Source organism: Bufo bufo, chromosome 4 (genome assembly GCF_905171765.1).
Source record: "Bufo bufo chromosome 4, aBufBuf1.1, whole genome shotgun sequence".
NCBI lineage: Eukaryota > Metazoa > Chordata > Amphibia > Anura > Bufonidae > Bufo > Bufo bufo.
Genome location: NC_053392.1, coordinates 256,709,411 through 256,733,571, shown reverse-complemented (window position 1 = coordinate 256,733,571; position 24,161 = coordinate 256,709,411). Strand labels below are relative to the sequence as shown.

At 43.9% G+C, this 24,161-nt stretch overlaps 1 protein-coding gene across 4 annotated transcripts in view; it reads right to left on the bottom strand.

Annotated features, from left to right (window-relative positions):
- ARHGEF10 (Rho guanine nucleotide exchange factor 10) overlaps window positions 1-24,161 on the bottom strand; it is a 197,701-nt gene that overhangs the window by 129,417 nt on the left and 44,123 nt on the right. For 3 of the 4 annotated variants that reach the window (XM_040428536.1, XM_040428538.1, XM_040428539.1), the window contains exons 2-8: window positions 20,292-20,382; window positions 16,694-16,846; window positions 15,742-16,038; window positions 12,709-12,772; window positions 11,675-11,754; window positions 9,844-9,900; window positions 8,729-8,898 (exon numbers count right to left, since the gene is read on the bottom strand). In XM_040428536.1, the coding sequence (XP_040284470.1) occupies window positions 8,729-8,898; window positions 9,844-9,900; window positions 11,675-11,754; window positions 12,709-12,772; window positions 15,742-16,038; window positions 16,694-16,846; window positions 20,292-20,346 (876 nt within the window). In that variant the 5' untranslated portion in view covers window positions 20,347-20,382. Of the gene's footprint in view, window positions 1-8,728; window positions 8,899-9,843; window positions 9,901-11,674; window positions 11,755-12,708; window positions 12,773-15,741; window positions 16,039-16,693; window positions 16,847-20,291; window positions 20,383-21,929; window positions 21,935-23,065; window positions 23,077-24,161 lie in introns of those variants that run through there. The other variant, XM_040428537.1, reaches the window with a different exon arrangement.

Below are 24,161 nucleotides of genomic sequence, written 5' to 3'. Positions count from 1 at the left end.
TAAAATCCTTACAGTCTGTGCCAGAAAAGAGTCATGGTTGCTTGAGAGGAGTCACAGTTGTTCATGAGCTTCTCCTTCCCAGCCACCTGCTTATGATTAAAGGGATTCTGTCACCAGGTTTCACCCCTGTCAGCTAAACATATGCTGATGTTCAGGGCCTCATCACGATTCCTAATGTGGGCTTCCAAATGTGATCCGTAGCCTTATTTTGCTAAAAAAAAAACACGGTTTTACTAACCTGTCAGTCAAAGAAATAAGGTGCCCAAGGGGATGTGAAGTGATGCAAGGTGCCGGCCGCACCCGCCGCCTTTCCAGACTTCTGCATCGCCTCCTAATCCTCTGTGCCGCCTCTCGCTCTCCCTCCCTCCCCCTCCTCCTGCTGCTGCTGTAAGATATTGCGCGTGCGCACAGGGCTCTGAGAGACTGGCACCAGAGTGCAGGTCATGCCTGGTTTGAGCGAAGTGACGGCGCATGCGCACTTCGCTTCAAGAAGCCAAATCGAGAAGTCCACACGGGCGCATCAAGCAGAGCCCTGTGCGCACGCGCGAGATCTTACAGCAGGAGGAGGGAGGAGGGGGGAGGGAGGGAGAGCGAGAGGCGTCACAGAGGATTAGGAGGCGGTGCAGAAGTCTGGAAAGGTGGCGCTGGGCACGAACGGCGGTGGGTGCAGCGGGCACCTTGCATCCCTTGACATCCCCTTGGGCACCTGATTTCTTTGAGTGACAGGTTAGTAAAACCTGTTTTTTAGCAAAATAAGGCTACGGATCACATTTAGAAGCCCACATTAGGAATCCTGATGAGGCCCTGAACATCAGCATATGTTTAGCTGACAGGGGTAAAACCTGGTGACAGAATCCCTTTAAGGGTACGGCCATATGTCCATAAAAAGGAGTGAAAGTTTTAGGGTCCATTCACACGTCCGCAAAATGGGGCCGCAATTTTGCGGAACAGGTGCGGACCAATTCATTTTCAATGGGGACGGAATGTGCTGTCCGCATCCGCATTTGCGGATCAGCACTTCCGTTCCGCAAAAAAATAGAACATGTCCTATTCTTGTCCGCAATTGCGGACAAGAAAAGGCATTTTCTATGAGAGTGCCGGCGATGTGCGGTCTGCAAAATGTGGAACGCACATTACCGGTATCTGTGTTTTGCGGATCCCTTAGGCCCCTTTCACACGGGCGAGTTTTCCGCGCGGGTGCAATGCGTGAGGTGAACGCATTGCACCCGCACTGAATCCGGACCCATTCATTTCTATAGGGCTGTGCACATGAGCGGTGATTTTCACTCATCACGTGTGCGTTGCGTGAAAATCGCACCAAGCTCTATTTTGTGCGTTTTCCACGGCTGCGTGAAAATCGCAAGCAAGTGCGGATGCAGTGCCATTTTCACGCACGGTTGCTAGGAGACTATCAAGATGGGGACCCGATCTTTATTATTTTCCCTTATAACATGGTTATAAGGGAAAATAATAGCATTCTGAATACAGAATGCATAGTACAATAGGGCTGGAGGGGTTAAAAAAATTATAATAATAATTTAACTCACCTTAATCCACTTGTTCGTGCAGCCGGCATATCTTCTGTCTTGTTCTGTGAGGAATAGGACCTTTGATGACGTCCCTACGCTCATCACATGATCCATCACCATGGTGATGGATCATGTGACGGACCATGTGATGAGCATAGTGACATCATCAAAGGTCCTATTCCTCACAGAACAAGACAGAAGAGATGCCGGCTGCGCGAACAAGTGGATTAAGGCGAGTTAAATTATAATTTTTTTTTTTTTTTTTTTTTTAACCCCTCCAGCCCTATTGTACTATGCATTCTGTCTTCAGAATGCTATTATTTTCCCTTATAATCATGTTATAAGGGAAAATAATACAATCTACACAACCTTGAACACAAACCTGAACTTCTGTGAAGTAGTTCGGATCTGGGTACCACATTCAGTTTTTTATCACGTGCGTGCAAAACGCATTGCACCCGCGCAATAAAAACTGAACAACGGAACGCAATCGCAGTCAAAACTGGCTGCTATTGCGTACCTACTCGCGCGGGTTTGCCGCAACGCATCCGGACCTTATCCGAACACGCTCGTGTGAAAGAGGCCTTAAGAGCAGATAGGACTTCTCTTTTTTGAATCCATACCTGGTTTTGGTTTCAAAAATTGTATAAATTTTTTTTGAACATGTAGCTGTACTCAAGGACAAATCTGTCAATCATGGGAAAGTAGGAGTGAGAAGGAGCTCATGAATACCCATTTTGTGACTTTTTTGGCAAGGGATGCAATGATTATACAGTAAGTTCTTGGCAACTACCTAATATTAGCGTATGAATGACAGACCGCTGAAATCAGTGTCTCTCACCACTTTATGCTGTCCTCAAAGAGGCCAGCATTAATTTGACGACAGGTTGAGACTTACAATATCATATTTTTCAGACTAAGACACAACTAGGATTTGGAGGAGGAAAATAAGAAGAAAAAAAATTTTCAGCAGAGAATATTTTCGGGAGAAAACGTCTGTATGTGGGTAAGTAACTGGCTCAATGATAGAAAACAGAGGGTGGTTATTAACGGTACACACTCAGATTGGGTCACTGTCACTAGTTGGGTACCTCAGGGGTCAGTATTGGGCCCTATTCTCTTCAATATATTTATTAATGATCTTGTAGAAGGCTTGCATAGTAAAGTATCAATTTTCGCAGATGACACTAAACTGTGTAAAGTAATTTACACTGAAGAGGACAGTATACTACTACAGAGGGATCTGGATAGATTGGAGGCTTGGGCAGATAAGTGGCAGATGAGGTTTAACACTGACAAATGTAAAGTTATGCACATGGGAAGGAATAATGCAAGTCACCCGTACATACTAAATGATAAAACACTCGGTAACACTGACATGGAAAAGGATCTAGGAATTTTAATAAACAGCAAACTAAGCTGCAAAAACTAGTGTCAGGCAGCTGCTACCAAGGCCAATAAGATAATGGGTTGCATCAGAAAGGGCATAGATGCCGGTGATAAGAACATAGTCCTTACCACTTTACAAATCGCTAGTCAGACCCCACATGGAGTACTGTGTACAGTTCTGGGCTCCTGTGAACAAGGCAGACATAGCAGAGCTGGAGAGGGTCCAGAGGAGGGCAACTAAAGTAATAACTGGAATGGGGCAACTACAGTACCCAGAAAGATTATCAAAATTAGGGTTATTCACTTTAGAAAAAAAGACGACTGAGGGGAGATCTAATTAATATGTATAAATATATCAGGGGTCAGTACAGAGATCTATCCCTTCAGCTATTTATCCCCAGGACTGTGACTGTGACGAGGGGACATCCTCTGCGTCTGGAGGAAAGACGGTTTGTACACAAACATAGAAAAGGATTCTTTACGGTAAGAGCAGTGAGACTATGGAACTCTCTGCCTGAGGAGGTGGTGATGGTGAGTACAATAAAGGAATTCAGGAGGGGCCTGGATGTATTTCTGGAGCGTAATAATATTACAGGATATAGCTACTAGAGAGGGGTTGTTGATCCAGGGAGTTATTCTGATTGCCTGATTGGAGTCGGGAAGGATTTTTTTATTTCCCTAAAGTGGGGAAAATTGGCTTGTACCTCACAGGGTTTTTTTTTGCCTTCCTCTGGATCAACTTGCAGGATGACAGGCCGAACTGGATGGACAAATGTCTTTTTTCGGCCTTATGTACTATGTTACTAAGTTACTATGTTACCTCAGATCAGACCCCCATCCTTCATCAGGCCTCAAATCAGACCCTCAGACCCTTAAGCTCCATCAGCCTCATATCAGACTCACCCATCAGGCCTCAGATCAAACCCCAGATGAAACGATAAAAAAAAAAATAATAATAAAAAAATAAATTAAAAAAAATTGATTGCTTCGCATAGCGCTGCCATTCTGCCACTCACTGCTCCCTGGTCTTCTTCTGGTCCACACTGCACTGTGACCTAACATCGGACATCGTAATGTCATGGTGCATGCCAACATGCACTACGTTGTGACGCTGTACACCGTACAGAGCAGGGCTCTGAAGAACATCAGGGAGGGTGAGTACAGCCGCGCAGTGTTTCCCTCACCTCTCCCCGCACCTCCCACATGCTGAAAACCACTTCCATAATGAAAGTGGTCATTAGCATTCGGACAATAACACCCACTGCCACTTTTCCCTCACTTTCTTATAGTGCGAAAAAGGAGTATTACACTCATCTGTAATCCGGTTTCCTGGAAGTCTCCATGACAGCACATCCGGAGACTGATTTCCTCATAGGACAGGAACAAACACAGAGAGGTTAAAAACCCCACCCCTACCCCTCATCGCCAGTGTATTTTAATGGAAACCAGGATAAAGGGTAGAGCCTGAAAAGAATAGAAAAGAATAGGGTGGGAAATATGTGCTGTTATGGAGACTTCCAGGAAACCGGATTACCGGTCAGTGTAATACTCATTTCCCCAGTCGTCTCCATGACAGCACATCCTGAGAACTAAGAAAGTGAAAAACTCAGGGAGGGACTGCAGCACCCAGGACTTGTGTTCAAAGGCCATGTCCTCATTGGCAAATACATCATGCCTATAATGTTTAGTGAAGGTATGGGCCCTCTTCCAAGTGGCCACCCTGCAAAACTGCTCAAAGGAGGCAGAGGCCCTTCCGGCCCTGGATGTAGACACTGCCCTCACTGAATGGGCTCTGAGAGAAGGAGGAGGTTCTTTACCGGAAGCTCTATATGCTTCCGGAATAGCATTCCTTATCCAACGGAGTATGGAGCTCTTTGCCACTTTCCTGCCTCTATTAGGGCCAAAAAAACTGTACAAACAAATTTTTGTCTATCCTCTATTCTCTGGTAACATCTAAATAATGAAGAACGGCCCTTCTCACATCTAGATTATGGAATTTTGCTTCCTGTTCATTTCTGGGATTGGCACAGAATGAGGGAACGACAGTGAAATGTAGATAATACCTTTGGAAGGAAACTGGGGTCTAGTTTAAATATGAGCTTATCCTCAAAGGCCCTAAAAAGGGCTCTTGGATGGACAGGGCCTGAAGTCCACAGAGGATATTGCTACCAAAACAAAAATGTTTTAAGAGTAAGCCACTTTATAGACAGAGAATCTAGAGGCTCAAAACGGGGAATCTGACAAGCCTAAAAGAAGAACTGTATTCAGGTTCCACAGAACTACCATATTCTTAATTTTAGGGTTCAGCCTACCTGCAGCTTTCAAGAACCTAGAAACCCAGGGGAAATCATAAAGACTGGTGTTATAAAGGACACCCAGGACAGACACCTGCACCTTTAGAGTGTTTGGGGAGAGACCCATATCCAAACTATCCTGAAGGAAATCCAGAATGAGAGGGATATTCAGAGTAGACTGGTTAAACCTGTCACCACTCCAGGAGGCGAACTTCTTCCAAACCTTAAGATATGCCTTAGAGGTATTGGACTTCCTATTGAGCATTATGGTACCCACTACCCTCTGAGATAGACCCAGACCTAGGAGGATGGACTGTTCAGTAACCAGGCTGACACCTTAAGAAGCCTGGGGTTCGGATGATTGATTGGACCCTGCGTTAGAAGGTCCTCCGTCGGAGAAAACAGAATTGGATCCTCCCGGCTGAGGGATCGCAGATGACCGAACCAGCCCCTTCTGGGCTAAAAGGGGACCACCAGGATTAGGGTACATTTCTCGGTCTGGAATTTCTGCAGGACCTTCGGAATCATCGGAATTGGGGGAAAAACATAAACGAGACCCGAAGTCCAATCCCGAGTGAAGGTGTCTACTGCCACACAGGGATCCCTTGGGTTGAGGGAGAAGTAATGAGACACTTTGTGGTTTTTCTTTGAGGTGAACAAATCCAGACTCGGACTGCCCCAATGAACCTGGATCTTCCGAAAGGCTTTCTGAGAATGAGACCACTCGCCTGGATCCAGTCTCTGCCGACTGAGAAAGTCTGCCCTTATATTGAGGGAGCCCTTTAGGTGCACCGCTGCGAGAGATCTTAAATTCGTCTCTGCCCACGAGAAAATCTGTCTTGAGAGACTCTAAAGATGACCATGCATTGTGCCTCACTAATGTCGGATGAAAGCCACTGCTGTGAAGTTGTCCGAGTGGACCAGTACATGACGGTTTCTTGACTGGGCCTGTGTTGCTTTGAGACCTTCCCATGTTGCCTGAAGTTCCCTGTAATTGGACGACATCCTCCTCTGAGGTTCGGATCAAGTCCCCTGGAAGGAACTTCTGGCTGTAAGGGTGACCCAGCCGCAGGAACTGGCATTCATTGTCAACGAGAAAACGTCTTCCTGATTCCAGAAAACCCCCGTCTGTAGATTCTTGTCTCTGAGCCACCACTGTAAAGAGATTATTACTTCCCCGTTTAGAGATATCCTCTGGTCCAGGGTTGACTTAGACCTGTTCCATTTCCTGAGGACGATGTCCTGCAGAGGTCTCATGTGGTATTGAGCCCGGGCAACCGCGGGAATGCAGGATGAGAGGCGTCCTAGAATTTTCATGCCCTCTCCGATCGAGAAAATGTTTTTTTTCAGGAATTGCTGGACTCTGAGCTACAGATCCTGGATCTTTGGGAAAAAGTAAGAAAGATTTCTGGAGGACGGAATCTAGAAGGATGCCCAAAAATACTCTCCGATTGTCTGGAAGGAGGTTGGATTTTTGGCTATCCAGCCCAGGGCTGGAAGATGAGAATGAACCACCTGAAGATTGGAATGAAGAAGATCCGTATTTTCTGCTATGACTAAAAGATCGTCCAGATACGGAATTATTAGTATCCCCTTCTGGCTTAGGAAGGCCACTACCTCTGCCATGATCTTTGAGAAAATGCGAGGGGCAGAAGATATTCCGAAAGGAAGGCAGTTGAATTGATAATGATAGACCCTTCCTTCCAGCCGGACTGAGAATCTTATATTTTCTGGATTGGGACGTGAAAGTAAACATCCCTGAGGTCTATCGTGGCCATCATAGCGCCATTCTTGATGAGTTTTACTGCAGACCCTACTGTTTCCATCTTGAATCTGCGATAGGTGATATATTTGTTCAGTGGCTTCAGATTTATTATAGTCCTGAATTTGCTGCTTGGCTTCCAAACTAAAAATAATGGGGAATAGTGACCACTTCCCATTTCCCTGCTGGGAACACATTCTACTGCTCATAGGCATAATAGGAAAAGACAAGACATTTGAGATAAGGGGAGCTGGGTTAAACAGAAATCTCCTGTATTCGTTATCTTCATCGGACACCTGGGTCTTATCCAAGATATCAGGATCTCTAAAAAATCCCAGGAGGCCAGGGCAGATTAAACTTCCTCCCTAACCATGGATTTGATGTCTTCCAACAGGCTAGTGGATTCAGATTTAACAACCGATGCGGTACATTCTTTACACAAAGGTTTAGTCCCAGAAGAAGGCAGACGTTTTTAACCTCTCTGTGTTTGTTCCTGTCCTATCAGAGGAAGTCAGTCTCAGGATGTGCTGTCATGGAGACGACTGGGGAAATACAGTATATACTAGTACTCTTTTTTTATTGCATCCACTGCTTTTTTTTTTGCTTAAAAATGCACTAAAAACTGTACTATGTGAACCTGGCCATTGCTCAATTGATGGGTAACACAGAACAGGGTGTGGCAGTGACATAGTTAACTACATTTTCTGTACACACTAAATGCCCTACAAGGCAGGGTTAAGTGCTGCATATGCCAACCAGATCCTTGAATTTTCTGTCAACGACCAGCCAACATGTCTTTAGTAATCTGAATACAGAATTGGTCATCTTCAAATGTATTTTCACCGATATCGCAGGTTTAAAATCAGTCAGGTTCCCTTTATTATACAGGGTGGGCCATTTATATGGATACACCTTAATAAAATGGGAATGGTTGGTGATATTAACTTCCTGTTTGTGGCACATTAGTATATGTGAGAGGGGAAACTTTTCAAGATGGGTGGTGACCATGGCGGCCATTTTGAAGTCGGCCATTTTGAATCCAACTTTTGTTTTTTCAATAGGAAGAGGGTCATGTGACACATCAAACTTATTGGGAATTTCACAAGAAAAACAATGGTGTGCTTGGTTTTAACATAACTTTATTCTTTCATGAGCTATTTACAAGTTTCTGACAACTTACAAAATGTGTTCAATGTGATACACACTGATAGCAACACCGCAGAAGAAATGCTAGCACAGGCTTCCAGTATCCGTAGTTTCAGGTGCTGCACATCTCATATCATCTGAAGGCAATCGTCTATGCTGTGAAGATGTGCAGCACCTGAAACTACGGATACTGGAAGCCTGTGCTAGCATTTCTTCTGCGGTGTTGCCATCAGTGTGTATCACATTGAACACATTTTGTAAGTTGTCAGAAACTTGTAAATAGCTCATGAAAGAATAAAGTTACGTTAAAACCAAGCACACCATTGTTTTTCTTGTGAAATTCCCAATAAGTTTGATGTGTCAAATCACCCTCTTCCTATTGAAAAAACAAAAGTTGGATTCAAAATGGCCGACTTCAAAATGGCCACCATGGTCACCACCCATCTTGAAAAGTTTCCCCCCTCACATATACTAATGTGCCACAAACAGGAAGTTAATATCACCAACCATTCCCATTTTATTAAGGTGTATCCATATAAATGGCCCACCCTATAGAAGGAAACAGTGCAGTATGATGTAAAGAGGTCGAGGGAGAATAGCACACTTACATGTCTCTTGTTGCCTCCTCTGAGGAAAGAGATTGGGACACCATGCTTAGATTCTGAGTCGCTCTGCTCGTCATAGCTTTCAAATTCACTAGAACTCCATCCATAATCCAAAGAGCTGTTTCCAGCCTCCTCTCCATTCTCCACATCATCATAAATCATCTCCTCAGGATCTAAAATAATATAATGCATTGGTTTAAGGGAAATGGAAAATTAATTCACAAAAAGAGGGGTTGATGATGCGGAGTGCAAGCACCCCTCTCTTGCAGCAATATGATGTGTCTTTAATGAAAATTTCCTACCTTTATTTCTAAGTTATTGAGGTGCACGCAGCACCAAGGGGCAGGCCTAGGCCTTCAGAGCACCACTTCACGTCTGCATTTCTGCCTTAGTCACCGCCTCTCTCTCCCAGTGATTAACAAGGCCAGCCATCATCACTGTGCCTGACCCAGGAATCTCGCACATATGTCGGCGAGAGTTCAGTCAGTGCATGCGCATTAGATCTCATTCGGCTCTCCCTTCTCTGCCAACTGAATTCTCGCCAGCGTACGTGTGAGATTTCAGTGCAAGGCATCATAACTGTTCCAATGCCTGGACCTGAAATCTCACAGATGTACCAGAAAGGTCTTAGTCAACGCAGTCCAGATCTCAGGATATGGGAATTCCTAAAGGTAGTGGTGAAGTGGTGCTCCGAGGGGCTAGGCTCGCCTCTCGGTGCTCCGACAATCGAATTAGCATAAAAAGGAATTTCCCAATAAAGGCACAGCAGATTGCTACAAGAGAGGGGTCCTTGCACTCAGCAAGATCAACCCTATAGGAAAGTCCTCCCTAATCATTGGTTTAGGCTGTAGTTCTCTCTCTCAGTGCATCTCTGTCTCCTCAGATTGACTGCTGTATATAAACACAACTCTCCCACAAGAAAGACAAATTCCAGTGATTATACCTAAATATTTCATGACCACCAGTGAGAAAAAAAGGTGAGCATACATATACTGAGGTAAATGAGCCCTGGTAAGGAGGAAACCTCGAGGACTTCTTTAAATAAATACTGACCAACAGATTTGATGCTAAACTTCCCTTTTTTGTTGCTTTAAAGACCACACTGTCATAAAGAATACCTGTAGCTGAATCAGAGTTTTCCCTTGGAACATCATCATAAATCACTTCATCAGGATCTAGAAAGAACATAAAGCAAATCACATACATACTTAAATAACAGGATATATAGTTTAGTAATAAAAACATGTGTACCATATAGCTGTACACATTGCATATAAAATGTCACCACGTAGCAGTTAGTATGTACAGCCCTATGAATCTGATGGAAGAAAATATGCAGAAGGAGGAAGAAAGAGGAAAAGAAATCGATATTAAGGGTACACAAGGTACTGGCAGCCACCGATGGGGCAACATTTCAGATCACATTGAAAATGCTGTATAAATGCCAAGAATATAGTAACTTATGACGCAATATATGGAGGCAGAGTTCATGCACTGCATAGGGCATGGAAACTTCTGCACTGAAAAAAGGAGCCATTCAAGGTAATATATTTATCAACTGTATTTATACCAGAAACCTATTTTATGGGCAAGCTACTGAAATGTAAATTCGTAGCATGCCCTGGTGTCATAAAGTGCCATGGATTTTAATCAGGGCAATGTTAAAAACATGAAAAAAAAAAAATGTAAAAAAAAATTATATTTATCAACTAAATTATATGAGGATTTTTGTACCAACGGCTCAGCTTGGCCTAAAGAGAACAGTGCCCACTTGATACAGGGTGCAGCTAGTGATTACAGTGGATATCGTAGTTGCCAGTGAAAGCAGCAGTTGGAGAAAAAAAAAAAATGAAGGGAAGTTGCTGAGAAATGACAAAAAGGAGGAAAAGACACAGGATAGCCCCCATACCAAAATAATCATGTTTGTTTTTAGTGTCCTTAAAGGGATTGTCCCAGCTCACTATTTCCTTGGAGAGATAGGACTATGCGCCAGCCCCAGATGGTCGGGCTTATGGAAACGACTGAGCGGGCCATCACTCGCCCATTATAGTGAATTAGTGCTACACAAAAAGCGCAGCAGAACAAGCTCCAATTCACCACAATGGGAGTTACGGAAACAGCGGAGCATCGGCCCGCTCAGATGCTTTCATAAGGCCAGCGCTTACTTAGTCCCATCTGGTTGCAGAAATGGCTAAATGGGACAACTGCTGCTCAACTGGTAGTTACACAAAATGCCCCATCTAAACCCAATGAAATAAAGTAGGGACCTGCTGAAAGGACACCTTTACTCTAAAAGGATTATGTAGCCAGGTCTATGTTGTCACTTCAGCACGGAGAGGAAGGAGTCTGATGCATTCATGAAATGCTAACTCCCCTCATCCTCCTGCCAATGATTGAGAGGTCTCTCCTATTACTGTGCAAAGGGAGAGAGCTGTCAATCAGCGGTAGGATAAGAGGATCTAATATACATCAGACTCCGTCCTCACAGCACTGACTGCACGCACTACGTCTGTTACCATATCACGCTGCCGTCACCTCTCCTGACAGGTCTGTTCTAGTAAACTCTTGTGCTCCCCAGGAAATACCAATGTTTTAAGAACTCTACATAGAACTATTCTTCCTGGAAATGAATGAAAAAACGGACATTAAGGCGTTACCATTTTCAGCCTGACATGGTTGGCGCTAAATTGGACAATGCCGGACCAATGACCCAGTGCCAAACTTATTCCTATATTTCCAAGAGGAATGGCACAAGACAAAACACTAAATACAAACTACTAATACTGCACCAGCAAGTCGAGAGCCGATAGCTCTGCTGTTAGAACTGCATTCCCTGAAAGAATCTCGTCAAAGACGCAAGGTTAGGCAACGATGTAAGATGGAAAATGTTCAGGAAGCAAGTTATAAAGAATAAAGAAGTGTGGAGATAATGTAAGTCACTGTATTTACTCTCCATCCATTCCGTATTTGCAGGATCGGACACCCATTTTGCCAACACGTCCTCTTCTTTGAAGGCTTGGAAATCTTCACTGTAATGAGGAAGTGACACCACAATACTGATATTCTTGTCCAAGTACGACAACAGAAAATACGGTAAAAATATACAGCCCAAAAGCACATGAAATATATATAAAAAAAAAAAACACTATCTAGTAGTAGATAGAATGCCCTTGTAACTAAATAATGTTGTACCAGAGAGAATGTAAAGCCATCATAAAACATAACAGCAACATAAAGCTCATTCCTGAGATACCGTGCGAGTACAGTACAGGCAGAATAAAGTACCAGCTGGAGCCTGCAGGATATAAGGGCTGTGTTCACATCAGGGAGCTTTCTGTCAGGGGGATACGTCTGAATATCTAAAAACACATATCCTACATTAGATTCATTCAATTCAATGTGGCAAAAATTCCACTTCGGACTCCCTTTGACCTGCTTTCTGTTGCATTGGTTTTCAATGACACAATCGCCTACTCTACCGCACTATTGTTTCCTGCAGAAAATAGTGTGCACAGATGGAAAGCAGGCGCAAATGGAGTCCAAAGTTTACGTTTTTGAACAGTTTTCGGGTATTCTTACATATTCCCCCAGGGGAAAGACCAGCAGAGAACTAAAACAAGATGTGATCAGACACTGACTAATATTGCTGTGTTACATATTAGGCCCTGGTCCGCTTCCAGCGTTAACACGTGGCTGTATGTATACTATAGCGTCACCTAATGGACGTACATAGAGCTCTACAGCCACTGAACAGCGAGGCTCAATTTCTACCTATATTCTCAAGTATATGCAGTTTGGATTACTTTACTATGTTTAAGTTCATATGATCTAGGAGCTCCCTGCTTTGTTTTATCTATCCACCAATTCAAACATAAGACGTCCTAATAGGTCTTGAAATTTGGGATGGAGCTCCCCTCACATATAGAATATATGACAGTATACAAAGAAAAAAAGAGACACAAACTGTAATATGTGTTGTATACCTTATATGATTGTTGTCCACGTCCACAAGATGAAAGTGAGGATTAGACACCTCCTCTTGAACGCCTGCAAATGGTGACCAGAACATCCCTTAATGTCTAGGTGACAGTTCAGAAATCAAGACTGCCTTAAAAGTATACAGTACGACTTCATGCCTCTTATCTTGTCCAATCGATCTTACTGATGCAGTTAGTCATTTTCATGTGCCGATGGTGCAGGCAATTATCGGAATGGGACTTTTTCCTTCCTGATAATTGCCGGCTCATCAGTGGAGGTGAAGGGCGACATTTACATGCAGGGATATTCCACTGTATGATGTAGTAGTAGTGATGGCTACTACCAATGCTCATCCTCACACAGATTCGTGGTCTCTGGGCGACAGATCACTGTTCACACAGAACAGTCTGCTGCCCAGAAACCATCATTTCATGTACTGTGTGAACAATCATGTCACCCAATGAACGAGCGTTTTGCTCATTCATCGGGTGATCAGCAGCACCTTTAAATGGGTAGATTATTGGGAACGAGCGTTTGCTGTAAGGTTCATTCCTGATAATTTGCCAAACAACTGCACATATGCTGAAGCAGATGAAAGGGTTTCCGCGTGCTTCCGCATCCATGCAGCCGCACACGATAACGCATGTCCTATACTTCGCCGCAACATGCTGAGCATGGACCCATTAAGTGAGCGCGTCACCGCCGTGATGTGGCGCGCAAACGGACGGTAACAGTGTTTTGCAGTTCCGCGGTTTGCAGACTGCAATACACTTATTGTTATGTGAATAAAAGTCTATGATGAAGAGGAGGAAAGGAAGGATTAACACACTTTTAAAGGGGTTTTCCGAGAGTATAATATCGATGACCTATCCTCAGGATCAATATCAGATGGGCGGGTGTCCAACACTCAGCATCCTGGGCGATCAGCTGTTTGAGGAAGCCGTGGATCTCCAGAGAGTACCAAGCACAGCACCATCCTCTTAATAGTGGCTCTGCTTGGTACTGCAGCTCAGCCCCATTGACTTGAATAGGGCTGAGCTGAAAATAGGCCATGTGACAAATGAACAAAATGTCACTGGCCTAGGAAGAAGGGTTTGATTAGTGGGGGTTTGAGTGTCAAGATTCCCACCAATGGCTAAAACAGCGAGTTAGCTGAGCGGTGTCTCTCCTAGCTACTAAAGACAGAAATGGAGACCGCCTCAACAGAAAGTCCATGAGGCAGTCTTCAGCAGAGCTCATCCGAGTGCTTCTTACTTCTCATTTTAGCAATCGGCAGGGGGTCTCAGCACTCAGACCTCCTCCAATGAAAACCTTTCACATCACCATGATATATCAAACATTTTACTAACATGTAGTTACTTTTTAAGTGGGCCTATGTATACAAATAAGAAAATGCCAAGTCCTGGATAGAAACACATGGCCCCAGAGGTTGCCATGGTGAGAATGTGGCCTCACAAGACTTATTAATCACTTTTCCATTTTTCAGGGGAAAGCGAAGTTACAAAAAAAAACAAAAATACAAAAAAAAAAAACAGCAAATCAGCAATTTTTTATTTTTTTTCCAATTACCACTTTCAAAGCGCAATATTTTTATATTTTAATAATGTGGGCATTTTTGGACACTGGGATACTAATTAGTTTTATTTTTTGCTGTTTATTTTTATATGCAAAATTGGGAAAGAAGGGTTGATTTGAATTTTGAAGATTTATATACCGTACATATATTTAAAAAATAAAATAAAATCAGTTTATTTTAACTTGAACATGCAATCCTCTAATTGCTTATATAATAAACTGCATGGTATACTACTGCAATGTATTGGATTTTTACCGGCTTTACAAGCAGTTTCCTATGACAGGCCTGTAAGCCTTCAAACGGCCCCAGGCTGCCATAACATTTCCGTTAAGGGGTTATTAACAACAAGCTCCTTAATAGCCATCGGCGCTGCCCATCAATGACTGCCAGTATGGAGCTTTAATATTTGCCATGTTGGGCATCAGTATTAGTCGTGTGCCGGAGCTCTCCATGAGACTTTTTGCATATAAAATTGTTTGTAAAAGCATCTATGATCTGTGAGTACCAAGACTTAAGGTGGATTTAGATTAACCTTCGAACGCTCGTTCTCGACAATCTGCCCGTCTAAAGGTGCCACTGATCACCCGATGAATGAGCGAAACGCTTGTTCATCGTATCGTCCTGTCATTCGAGCAGACACCTAAATTATCGTTTCTGGGCAGCAGATCGTGCTTTCTAAGCAATCACAATAGCGTGAAGGAGATTGCTGCATGGAAATGTAGCGCTTTACCTCCCCTGCCCGAGCAGCCGGCCGCGTTCTTTCCCGACAATCTGCTGCTGCTCAGCACATGGAAATGTGCCTTTAGGTGACTGGCTGAATGAACAAGTCTCTGGCCTTGAGATTTTCGATAAATGAGGAAGCACATGGCTCCGAGTGTGAGAGCACTGTCATTTGGACACAGTATGGCACTATTATTTGAACAATGTTTGACAGTACTATTTGGGTACCCTATATAACCTGTTATTTGCACAATGTATGCCACTGTAATTTCTACGGTGTACCATTTTGCACACTGAGAAAATGTACCTAAGCAAATACTTCAAGCAAGGGTTTTCCCACACAAGTGGCATTTACTGATAGGTGGGATCAGTCCTCTAGGACCCTCACCCCTTGCAAGAATAAAAGGGCTCTCCAAGGCTCCTTGCAGAGTACTGCATGGGGTTCAGGCACAGTTCTGTGCTTCGTGTTCTTGTGATTGGCCAGTGACCTGTGGTTACTCATCTGCACTTCTTAATGATATGTCACCACTAGTCAAGGTAGCAGATCTAGGGGGACAGGGAATGAGGAGGAAACGGCACGGATCTGAACCTAAAGGCCATGTACACTTTTTTTTTATGATTGCATTTTACTCAATTAGTCTTTATTAAAAAAAAATATTCAGAGGTGTACATAGCCTTTAAGCACTCAAAAACAACAACCTTAAAATGTTTGAAGAAACGTTCAAAATGTTCACTGTCTGACCTTGTTCATCAACAGATATGTTGCGGATTATAACTGGTGTGGAGTACGCTGGCAACAATAAGGGCAAGTTGGAAGGGACGGCATAGCCACATGGCACAGGAACAGAATAACCACTTGGCACCCGAGGACTAGAGCAGTCTTCCTCAGACGGAGACTCTAAAGAAGTAGGCTCTCCCTCTTGAAATGGCGCAATATCGATCACAGAATACGGATTCACTTTCTTTGGTGCTGCACTCAGATCAGTTAGAGCTGGTGAATCTTGCAGTATGGCTCCACAATCATCTTCTAATAGTAGATCTAATTTATAGAAGCAGACCGTTAGATTAATAAAAGTATTTCAAATATAGGTTTGTAGTTAATAAATGGAAAAGGTTAGAAGTGAATCATCAATGTATCCAAACTGTTCTCTCCCCCCCCCCCCCCCCCCCACGAGACGGTGTGAGCCAATAATGAACCTGCAGGAATGTGGCGAGTTTTCACTGCATATGAAGACACTATATACGGCAGCTGATATGCTATCAATAGACCATTCAGAGATTGCTGCATTTCCCATCTGCAATAAAACAGCATCCAGATTCAGCTAAAGCCGTCAGCACTGAACCTGAATCCCCAGGGCAATTATCAGGACAACCCTCTTATAAGGCTGTCTTCACATGGTCGTATGTTGTCCATATTTCCGGGACCGCATGAGGCTCCTGTGAGCCGATCTTACAGCATTATAGATCACTGTGATGCTGTGAGTTCAGCTCACACAAGCTGTGGTTGGTCTCGGAAATGTGACCATCACATGGACCACACGTGGCTGTGTGAAAGCAGCCTTAAATGCAGTATTCCGCTAATAAACTTAAACTAGGTAAGAGCAAGTTATGCATCTCTCTAATATAATAATTAAAGTACCTTACAATAAATAAGAGAGATCAGACGCTATAATACAAATAAAAAATATTCATACCTGGAGGATCGGGGAGGTTGAGCCCCATGTCAATTAGATCATCCTCGGCCACTGGGAGTGGCTGCCTATCTGCTTCCGGAGCATCATCTCCACTATCAAAATCAAATTTCTCGCCTTCGTCCTCATCCTCATAAACGCCAGCATTTTCCAAGACTAATGCACAAACAAAAAGAATACATTTTACTACAGCAGTATCAAAGGGGAACAATGCTAACAAGCTGAATGCCATCAGATAAAATAGACCTAATGCAGTGTGTGTCTACGATTCATAGATGGCTACTGTCAGGACCTCAGACTAGAGCATTTCCTTATTAACTCCTTAGTGACCACTAATACGTCTTTTTACTGATGTAAACAAAGGGGTTTTTAGCTAAACAGCTGGCTTTAATTAATTATTACATGTACCCAAAATGGTGCATTAAAAACGATAACTTGTCCTACAAAAAATAAGGGTTTGCACAGGATAGGTGAGAGAGATGTGATTGCTGGGGTCCCACTGAAAATTAAAAACACAAGCTCCGAGACCCCTGTTCCTCCTTAGGCAGGACCATGGTCAAGCATGTGTAGGACAGAGAGGCTCCATTCAAACCCTATGGAGCCGAGTCTGCAGAGTACAGCACTTGGCTGTTTGCACCAGCCCTAAAGACTAACCTAATCTTTACAGTTTTGTCATTAAAATATTAATTTTACTTTTCTGTATTATTATTATTATGGATGCAGGACCTGCATGACACACTGTTGCTCTCACAATCAGACAATGGAGAAACCAGCCAATCTACGCAAGATAGTTATATCATTAAAAGGGTTTTCCAAGATATTTTTACTACTTGGAAACACCCGAATGGCGGGGGTCCTGGGTGTCGGACTCCAAATGATCCGATACTGATGATCTATCCAGACGATAGGTTATTAGTAAAATATTTCTTTTTTTTTTTTTAAATCAGATCCTTTTTTATTGACATCGCCAAATACCGTAATAATACAGTCTTACAACAGAATATAGCAATGAAAGGCTTTTCCAACAACACATACAATCTTGGTCTGTACTCAGAACCTTAGAATATATCATGATACAACTTTTAACCCCCCGACCTCCCCTTCCCATTGGTGTTAGTGATCCTTACCAAATATTGTTATTCAAACGCCTAAACAAGAGCCAGGAGTCCCAAAGTTTTTCAAATTTTGTGGGACACCCCCTTTTCTGAAATACAGCTTTTTCATAAACCAGCATTGTGTCAACTTTGCGTATAAATTCTCTAAAGGATGGAGGTTCCGCCTGTATCCAGTGCAAGGCTATCAGCTTTCTTGCCACATATAATAACCGACCCACTGCTACTTTATACATATGTTCAGTTGCAATCTCTGACACATAGCCCAGAACGCACACCTTGGGATCACACAGTATTTGCACCTTATACACATCGTGTATGACCCTCAGTACCTTCCTCCAGTACCCCCTTAGTTTCTCGCTGCTCCACAGCATGTGTATAAGATCTGCAGAGTCCACAGAGCACCGAGGGCAATCAGCATTGGGTCTATACCCCAAGCCATGTAAAAAGACTGGTGTCTTCTAGACTCTGTGGACAATAAACAGCTGCAAAAGCTTACCCCCTTCGCTCAAGGAGGATATCGGTATCGTTTCCAGAATATCTGACCATTGGTCATTTGAAATGGTCCCTACATCTTGTTCCCACTTGCGTTTCCTGGACAAAGGGTAAGACATCAAATAATTATCTAGCAGTAATTTATATATCATGGATATCATCCCTCTCCTCACCCCTTTGGAGATAACCTGGTGCAGGACCACATCCCTTTTTGACACTCTAACATTGTTTTTGAACCTAGTGTTATACGCGTGGCGTATTTGGAGATATTTATAAAATTGGCCTCTAGATAGGTCATACACTTCCTGCAATTTAGTAAATGTTGCAAAGGCTTCACCCTCTAGTAAATGGCCTATTCTTAGAATCCCTTTCCGTCTCCAATCCCCAAAGCCTACTAAGGAGATAAACTCGGGCAACGCTGGGTTACCCCATAAAGGAGTATATTCCGTAGTTCCTTCAACCTTTCTTAACTGTTTTATCCTACTCCAAGTTTCATACATTGTGTAACCTAAAGCGCCCATTGGTCCTCCCTGACGCACCTGTGCACCCTCCAGGAGCCACAAGGTCTCAGCTTTTCAGTTGATATTGACTGGTCACGTCACTAGATTCAGAGTCCAACCATCCCTTGAAATGTATTAGTAGAATATTTAAAAAAAAAAAAAAAAACTCTGGTGTAGACACTACTGGTTGGCTTACTTTGCAACTGATTTTTACACCAGAATTGTGGCACAATTTTGGCGTAAAATGGTACATCTTAGGTCCTAGCCCTTTGCTGTGAAGCCCCACCTCCTTGTTGAGCATGTCGGGGGGGGAGTGAGCAAAATTGTACCACTTTTTTTACACAGATAATTGGCACAGACACATTAGTAAATCTTGGCCTTTGTGTTCACATACACCAGACCACCGGAACGCCTGGCTATAACTGAAGAGGCAGCAGGTTAGAATGACAGCTCAACTGGGCTATTCTACCAAATTAAAAAAATTGCGTTAAACAGTTGTTAAGAAAGAAACGGTTCTGGGTCCCCTATGAGCAAAGTGGTCCCCCGCCCCCTTACCATAGGCTGATGGCAGCTATGTGTCTTTCTGTATGCAGAGCTGAAACCACACAGATCTCATCCACATGGGCACTGACCTGCGGGGAGGACTTTATCTATGACATGTATAACAGCCCACCCCAATACAGTGGAGGGGAAACCTGCTGCACAACAGCCGACATGGCAAATATAAAAGTCTTATCTCCTCGCCCTTTTTACACACAACATTTAGGAAAATGAGTAAATCTTCAATTGTAATTATACTATACAATGTGCATACCATAATGATATGTCTGTATATAATAGACAAAGAGATGAATTGTGAGAGCACATGCTTAAAAAAATGGCCTGGTTAAAAAAAAAAAAAAAGCATGTCCGTTTTTTCAATCTAGCTATTGTAGCAAACAAGTGATGTGCATTTATGGTGGAGGGGCTGTGCGGCCTGCCATTTCAGATAATCTTCCCTTTTTATGAAGGCTTCAGAGTGTGTCAGACACCAGTGACAAGGGAGCTTTGATGGGAACAATTCAGATTCTGTCCTCCGCTCTTTCCACCGCACTGCCCCCTCATATCACCCAGTGCTCCAGCAATTTCCCTTCTGCCACTGCAAGCAAAAAAGATCACTTCTGAGCAAAGAGCCACCAGGCCGCGCTCAACTATCCCACACACGGTATTCTTACCCTGAACAAAACACTACATATAAAAGTCATCACATACATGTATGTAAAAGCTCCCGAGATTCGGCGGCGCCTGCGCAACTCCCACTCACTTCTGTGGGAGGTATGGAAACTATGTAGCACAGCAAGCTTCAACAGGCAAGAGACCTGTTCTGGAGAGGGGAGCCACATCTATCAGACACTTATGGCATATCCTGGGCCATAAATGTGGTAAAGGCATTATATAGTCTGTATACAGCGTATTAACCCCAACTGATGGTCTAAACTTTGGCTTTTACGTTACCTTCAGGAGGTGGAGGAGGGAACTCCTCTAAATCTGTATTTTCCATACTTCCCATCCTCCCAGTTTGATCTTTTCAGCAGAAAATGCCATCCTGGAATCAACACATAAAAAGTGTTAAAAAACTAATACAGCAACAACCAGGTGCCAAGCAACCTGAAATGATAGCTACATTACCAATGAAGGAACAGGTCAAGACACGTGGAGGCTCGTAGCACAAATTACTAAAATTCAGGACAACTGGGCCCAAATGATTCTGCCATACAGTGCCAAAAACAGACATGTCCACACCGATAGTGCCCGTAGGGCCCCAATGCAACAGCAGACTGGTGAACGATGACACATGACCGCTGCAGGCCCAGCAGTGCTGGAGCAGCAAGAGTTCTTTTCCTTTATTTTATACAGCCCCCTGGGGACCTACAGGCACGGCCAGTGTAGACATTGCATATTGCTGGACTTCGCCCGCAGCTGAAGGGAATTCTTGAAACTATTCTTCTTGTGCAGGAACTTGAGCGAACTCGTATTCAGGTTATCTAGGAATTCAGTCATGGATTCCGCTCCCATGGACTATAACTTATGGCCGGCAGTAGTGAAATCCATAACTGAATTCTGAGATAACCCGATCCTTGTACGAAACGTGAAAACACAAGTTCGCTCATCCCTAGTCGAAAAGGCAGGCAGACTACAGAATGCAAAGTGTGGAATGCTATGGCATGGTAGAATGATAATGTTATTCTCAAATAATAGACTTTTATACCCAGGATGAAAGAGGCATATCATTAACATAATGTCTCAGTCTGCTACAGTACATTCACATCAATGGCTTTCATACATGACATTATCACTATATAGAACATCAACACATTAATATGCATAGGGGAAGCTCCCCCTCTAGGTGTACTATGTAAAAGTATTCCGTCCGTTCCATGCATGCAAATAGTGTTCTCAAAGTATAACAATAACCTTTGATCTTACTTTCTTCGCGGTTTCAATCCTCTAAAAGAATTGATTGGTTATGAAACATCCAGATCTATTACCGATTTTGTCACAGATTGCACAAATTAGGTACAACCGTAAATGTAATTATGAACACCCTATTGGGTACATCAGTGTCCCATAGATGCCACTATCAGTCTGAAGAGTATCTTGCTTTTCCAAGGTCAACATTACCACAAAGCTACTTCTAATTTGTTGGATTCTCCAGTATGGAAGTAGCCGCTAATGGACAAGGGAAGTAAGGTGGCCAATTAGAACAACAGTTGATTATGCAATAAGACCTCATTTTCCTAAACATCATCCGTTTTTGGCGCCGTATGGCAGAATGGTTAGCTCCCCTAGAAGAAATGCTGTTGTTACAGAGACTGTAATAGTAGAACAGCATTTACCCAAACTGAAAAGCAATGTAAAAGAATGTACCAGAGGGCATTAAAGAGTTAAAGGGGCTCTCTGGGATTTTAATATTGATGACCTATTCTCAGGATAGGTCATCAATATCAGACCTGCGCAGGTCCGACACCCGGCACTCCCGCCAATCAGCTGTATGAAGGGAAGGTGTGCGCGTGCCGTCTCGCTTCCTGCTTGCCATAGACACAGCACAGCAGCAGCGAGCAGGAATAGAGAAAGGAGCTGGCACGCGCGCACCTTCCCTTCATACAGCTGATCGGCGGGAGTGCTGGGTGTCGGACCCCCGCCGATCTGATATTGATGACCTATCCTAGGAATACATCATCAATATTAAAAGCCTGGAGAACCTCTTTAACCCAGCATAATCTTCTCAAGGGCGAGTGCGAAACTGGGGTTAACTTCACATAGACTTCACATAAAAGGTATAACGCATATACATTAATGAAGGTACAGGCTCTTGTATGCCTTGTGTATACCTGTTCTAGCTGTCGTGCCATTTCTGGCTGTTTAGAAACAGAGGGGGCAGTCTTATCACACAGCGAACCGTCACTCTGACCTGTCTGAATGGGCACCATGTAATACTACATCTTTCCCCACAGAAAAAAAATTGGCTGGCCATAACTTTCAGGGGGTACGGTACCACTGTCACAGGGTACGGGGCCACTGTCCTCATGATCTGTGAGGGTCCCAGTGATAGGACCCCACCAATCTAATTGTTGTCTCCTATTCTGGATCAAAAAACAGTTTTGATCCATATGCAAATGACCTGATATGAGTCCTGTGTCCGGAGATGAGTCAAGCGGAAAGGAGCCCAGCACCGCCCCGCGTCCTCCGAATCTCCTCCTTGCTGGCTGACGTCACAGAGCTGGAGCGCCGAAATATCGCGATGCACGAGCTAGCGCATGCGCAGTGTCGGCATCATGTTCATTCCCTGTACTGGCATCAGCACAGGGAACGAACTACGCATGCGCTAGCTCGCGCATCGCGAGATTTCGGCGTTCCAGCTCTGTGACGTCAGCCAACAAGGAGGAGATTCGGAGGACGCGGGGCGGTGCTGGGCTCCTTTCCGCTTGACTCATCTCCGGACACAGGACTCATATCAGGTCATTTGCATATGGATCAAAACTGTTTTTTAACACAATAAAAGCGCACAGAGCTATGGGGACTGGGTATTGCAGATGTGCTAGCGGCCATCTAGCAGCCCATGTCCCCAGCTCTATGCACAAAATCCTGGTGACAGGTTTCCTTTAAGCGCGTTTTACAAACCTTCCATATCTGTGGTTTATCCTGCTTATACTTCATACTATGGAACAAACTTAGAAAACAGATGTTTCCCAAAATGACACACACTCGCCTCTCCCCACAGAGAACACTGGAGGAGGCCTGCTTACAGGGAATGTGCTACACAGATGGCTGCTCCCCACCAGAGATGGACACAGGATCGTACAGATCACTGAACCCGGTGTCTGAGCTGCAGGCGCTGAGCAGACCGATCTGTACGGGGGACATTTGTCAGGACAGGTGCTCTCTGCACTGGTCTTGATGTCCCCTGCGCCCATCATACATTAGGCGCATCCTCCAGCAGTCGGTGGGCCTAAACAGAAAGCTATGGCTGCCGCAGATTTCTGGCTTCATGCCTCCTTCCCGTACTTGCCATGTCCCCTTTTTGAAGTCTGGCAAGGCCAGTATAAAAAAAACACTTGTGACTATTTTTTTAAAAGTTGAAACTTTTTAATGCCACTTTTCCATAACAGGGAGATGATAAATCTCCCCCATAGTCTGTGGGAAAACATTCAGTAATACTTGTATTTCATTCATTTACATTCCTGCTCTTTTTGAGCTTCGAAGTCAGGGAGGCGGTCCTATCCGTGATTGACAGCTCTACCTGTATACACAGAGATAGCTGTCAATCACTGACTGCAGTCAGGGAGGCGGTCCTATCCGTGATTGACAGCTCTACCTGTATACACAGAGATAGCTGTCAATCACTGACTGCAGTCAGGGAGGCGGTCCTATCCGTGATTGACAGCTCTACCTGTATACACAGAGATAGCTGTCAATCACTGACTGCAGTCAGGGAGGCGGTCCTATCAGTGATTGACAGCTATCTCTGTGTATACAGGTAGAGCTGTCAATCACTGATCGGACCGCTTCCCTGACTTCAAAGCCCAGAATGAGCAGGAATTTAAGTGAATGAAACACAAGTTTTCCTGAATATTTTCCCACAAACTATGTCTGCTCAGCTCCTGCAGATTACACTGCATTTTCATGGTGACAGGTTCCCTTTAAGGATCTACTAGCCAACCACCTAACATTTACTCCTATGTCTGGAGGAGAGAAGGGTCGAGCTGCTGGATTTCAATCACAGGTGTCTAGCAGCCACTTACTGCCCTCTTTCTATATTTGGAAGGGGATATTCAGGGAGGGGTAGGTGTTGGGCGACTAAGCATTCTACTGACAGTTTTGTAC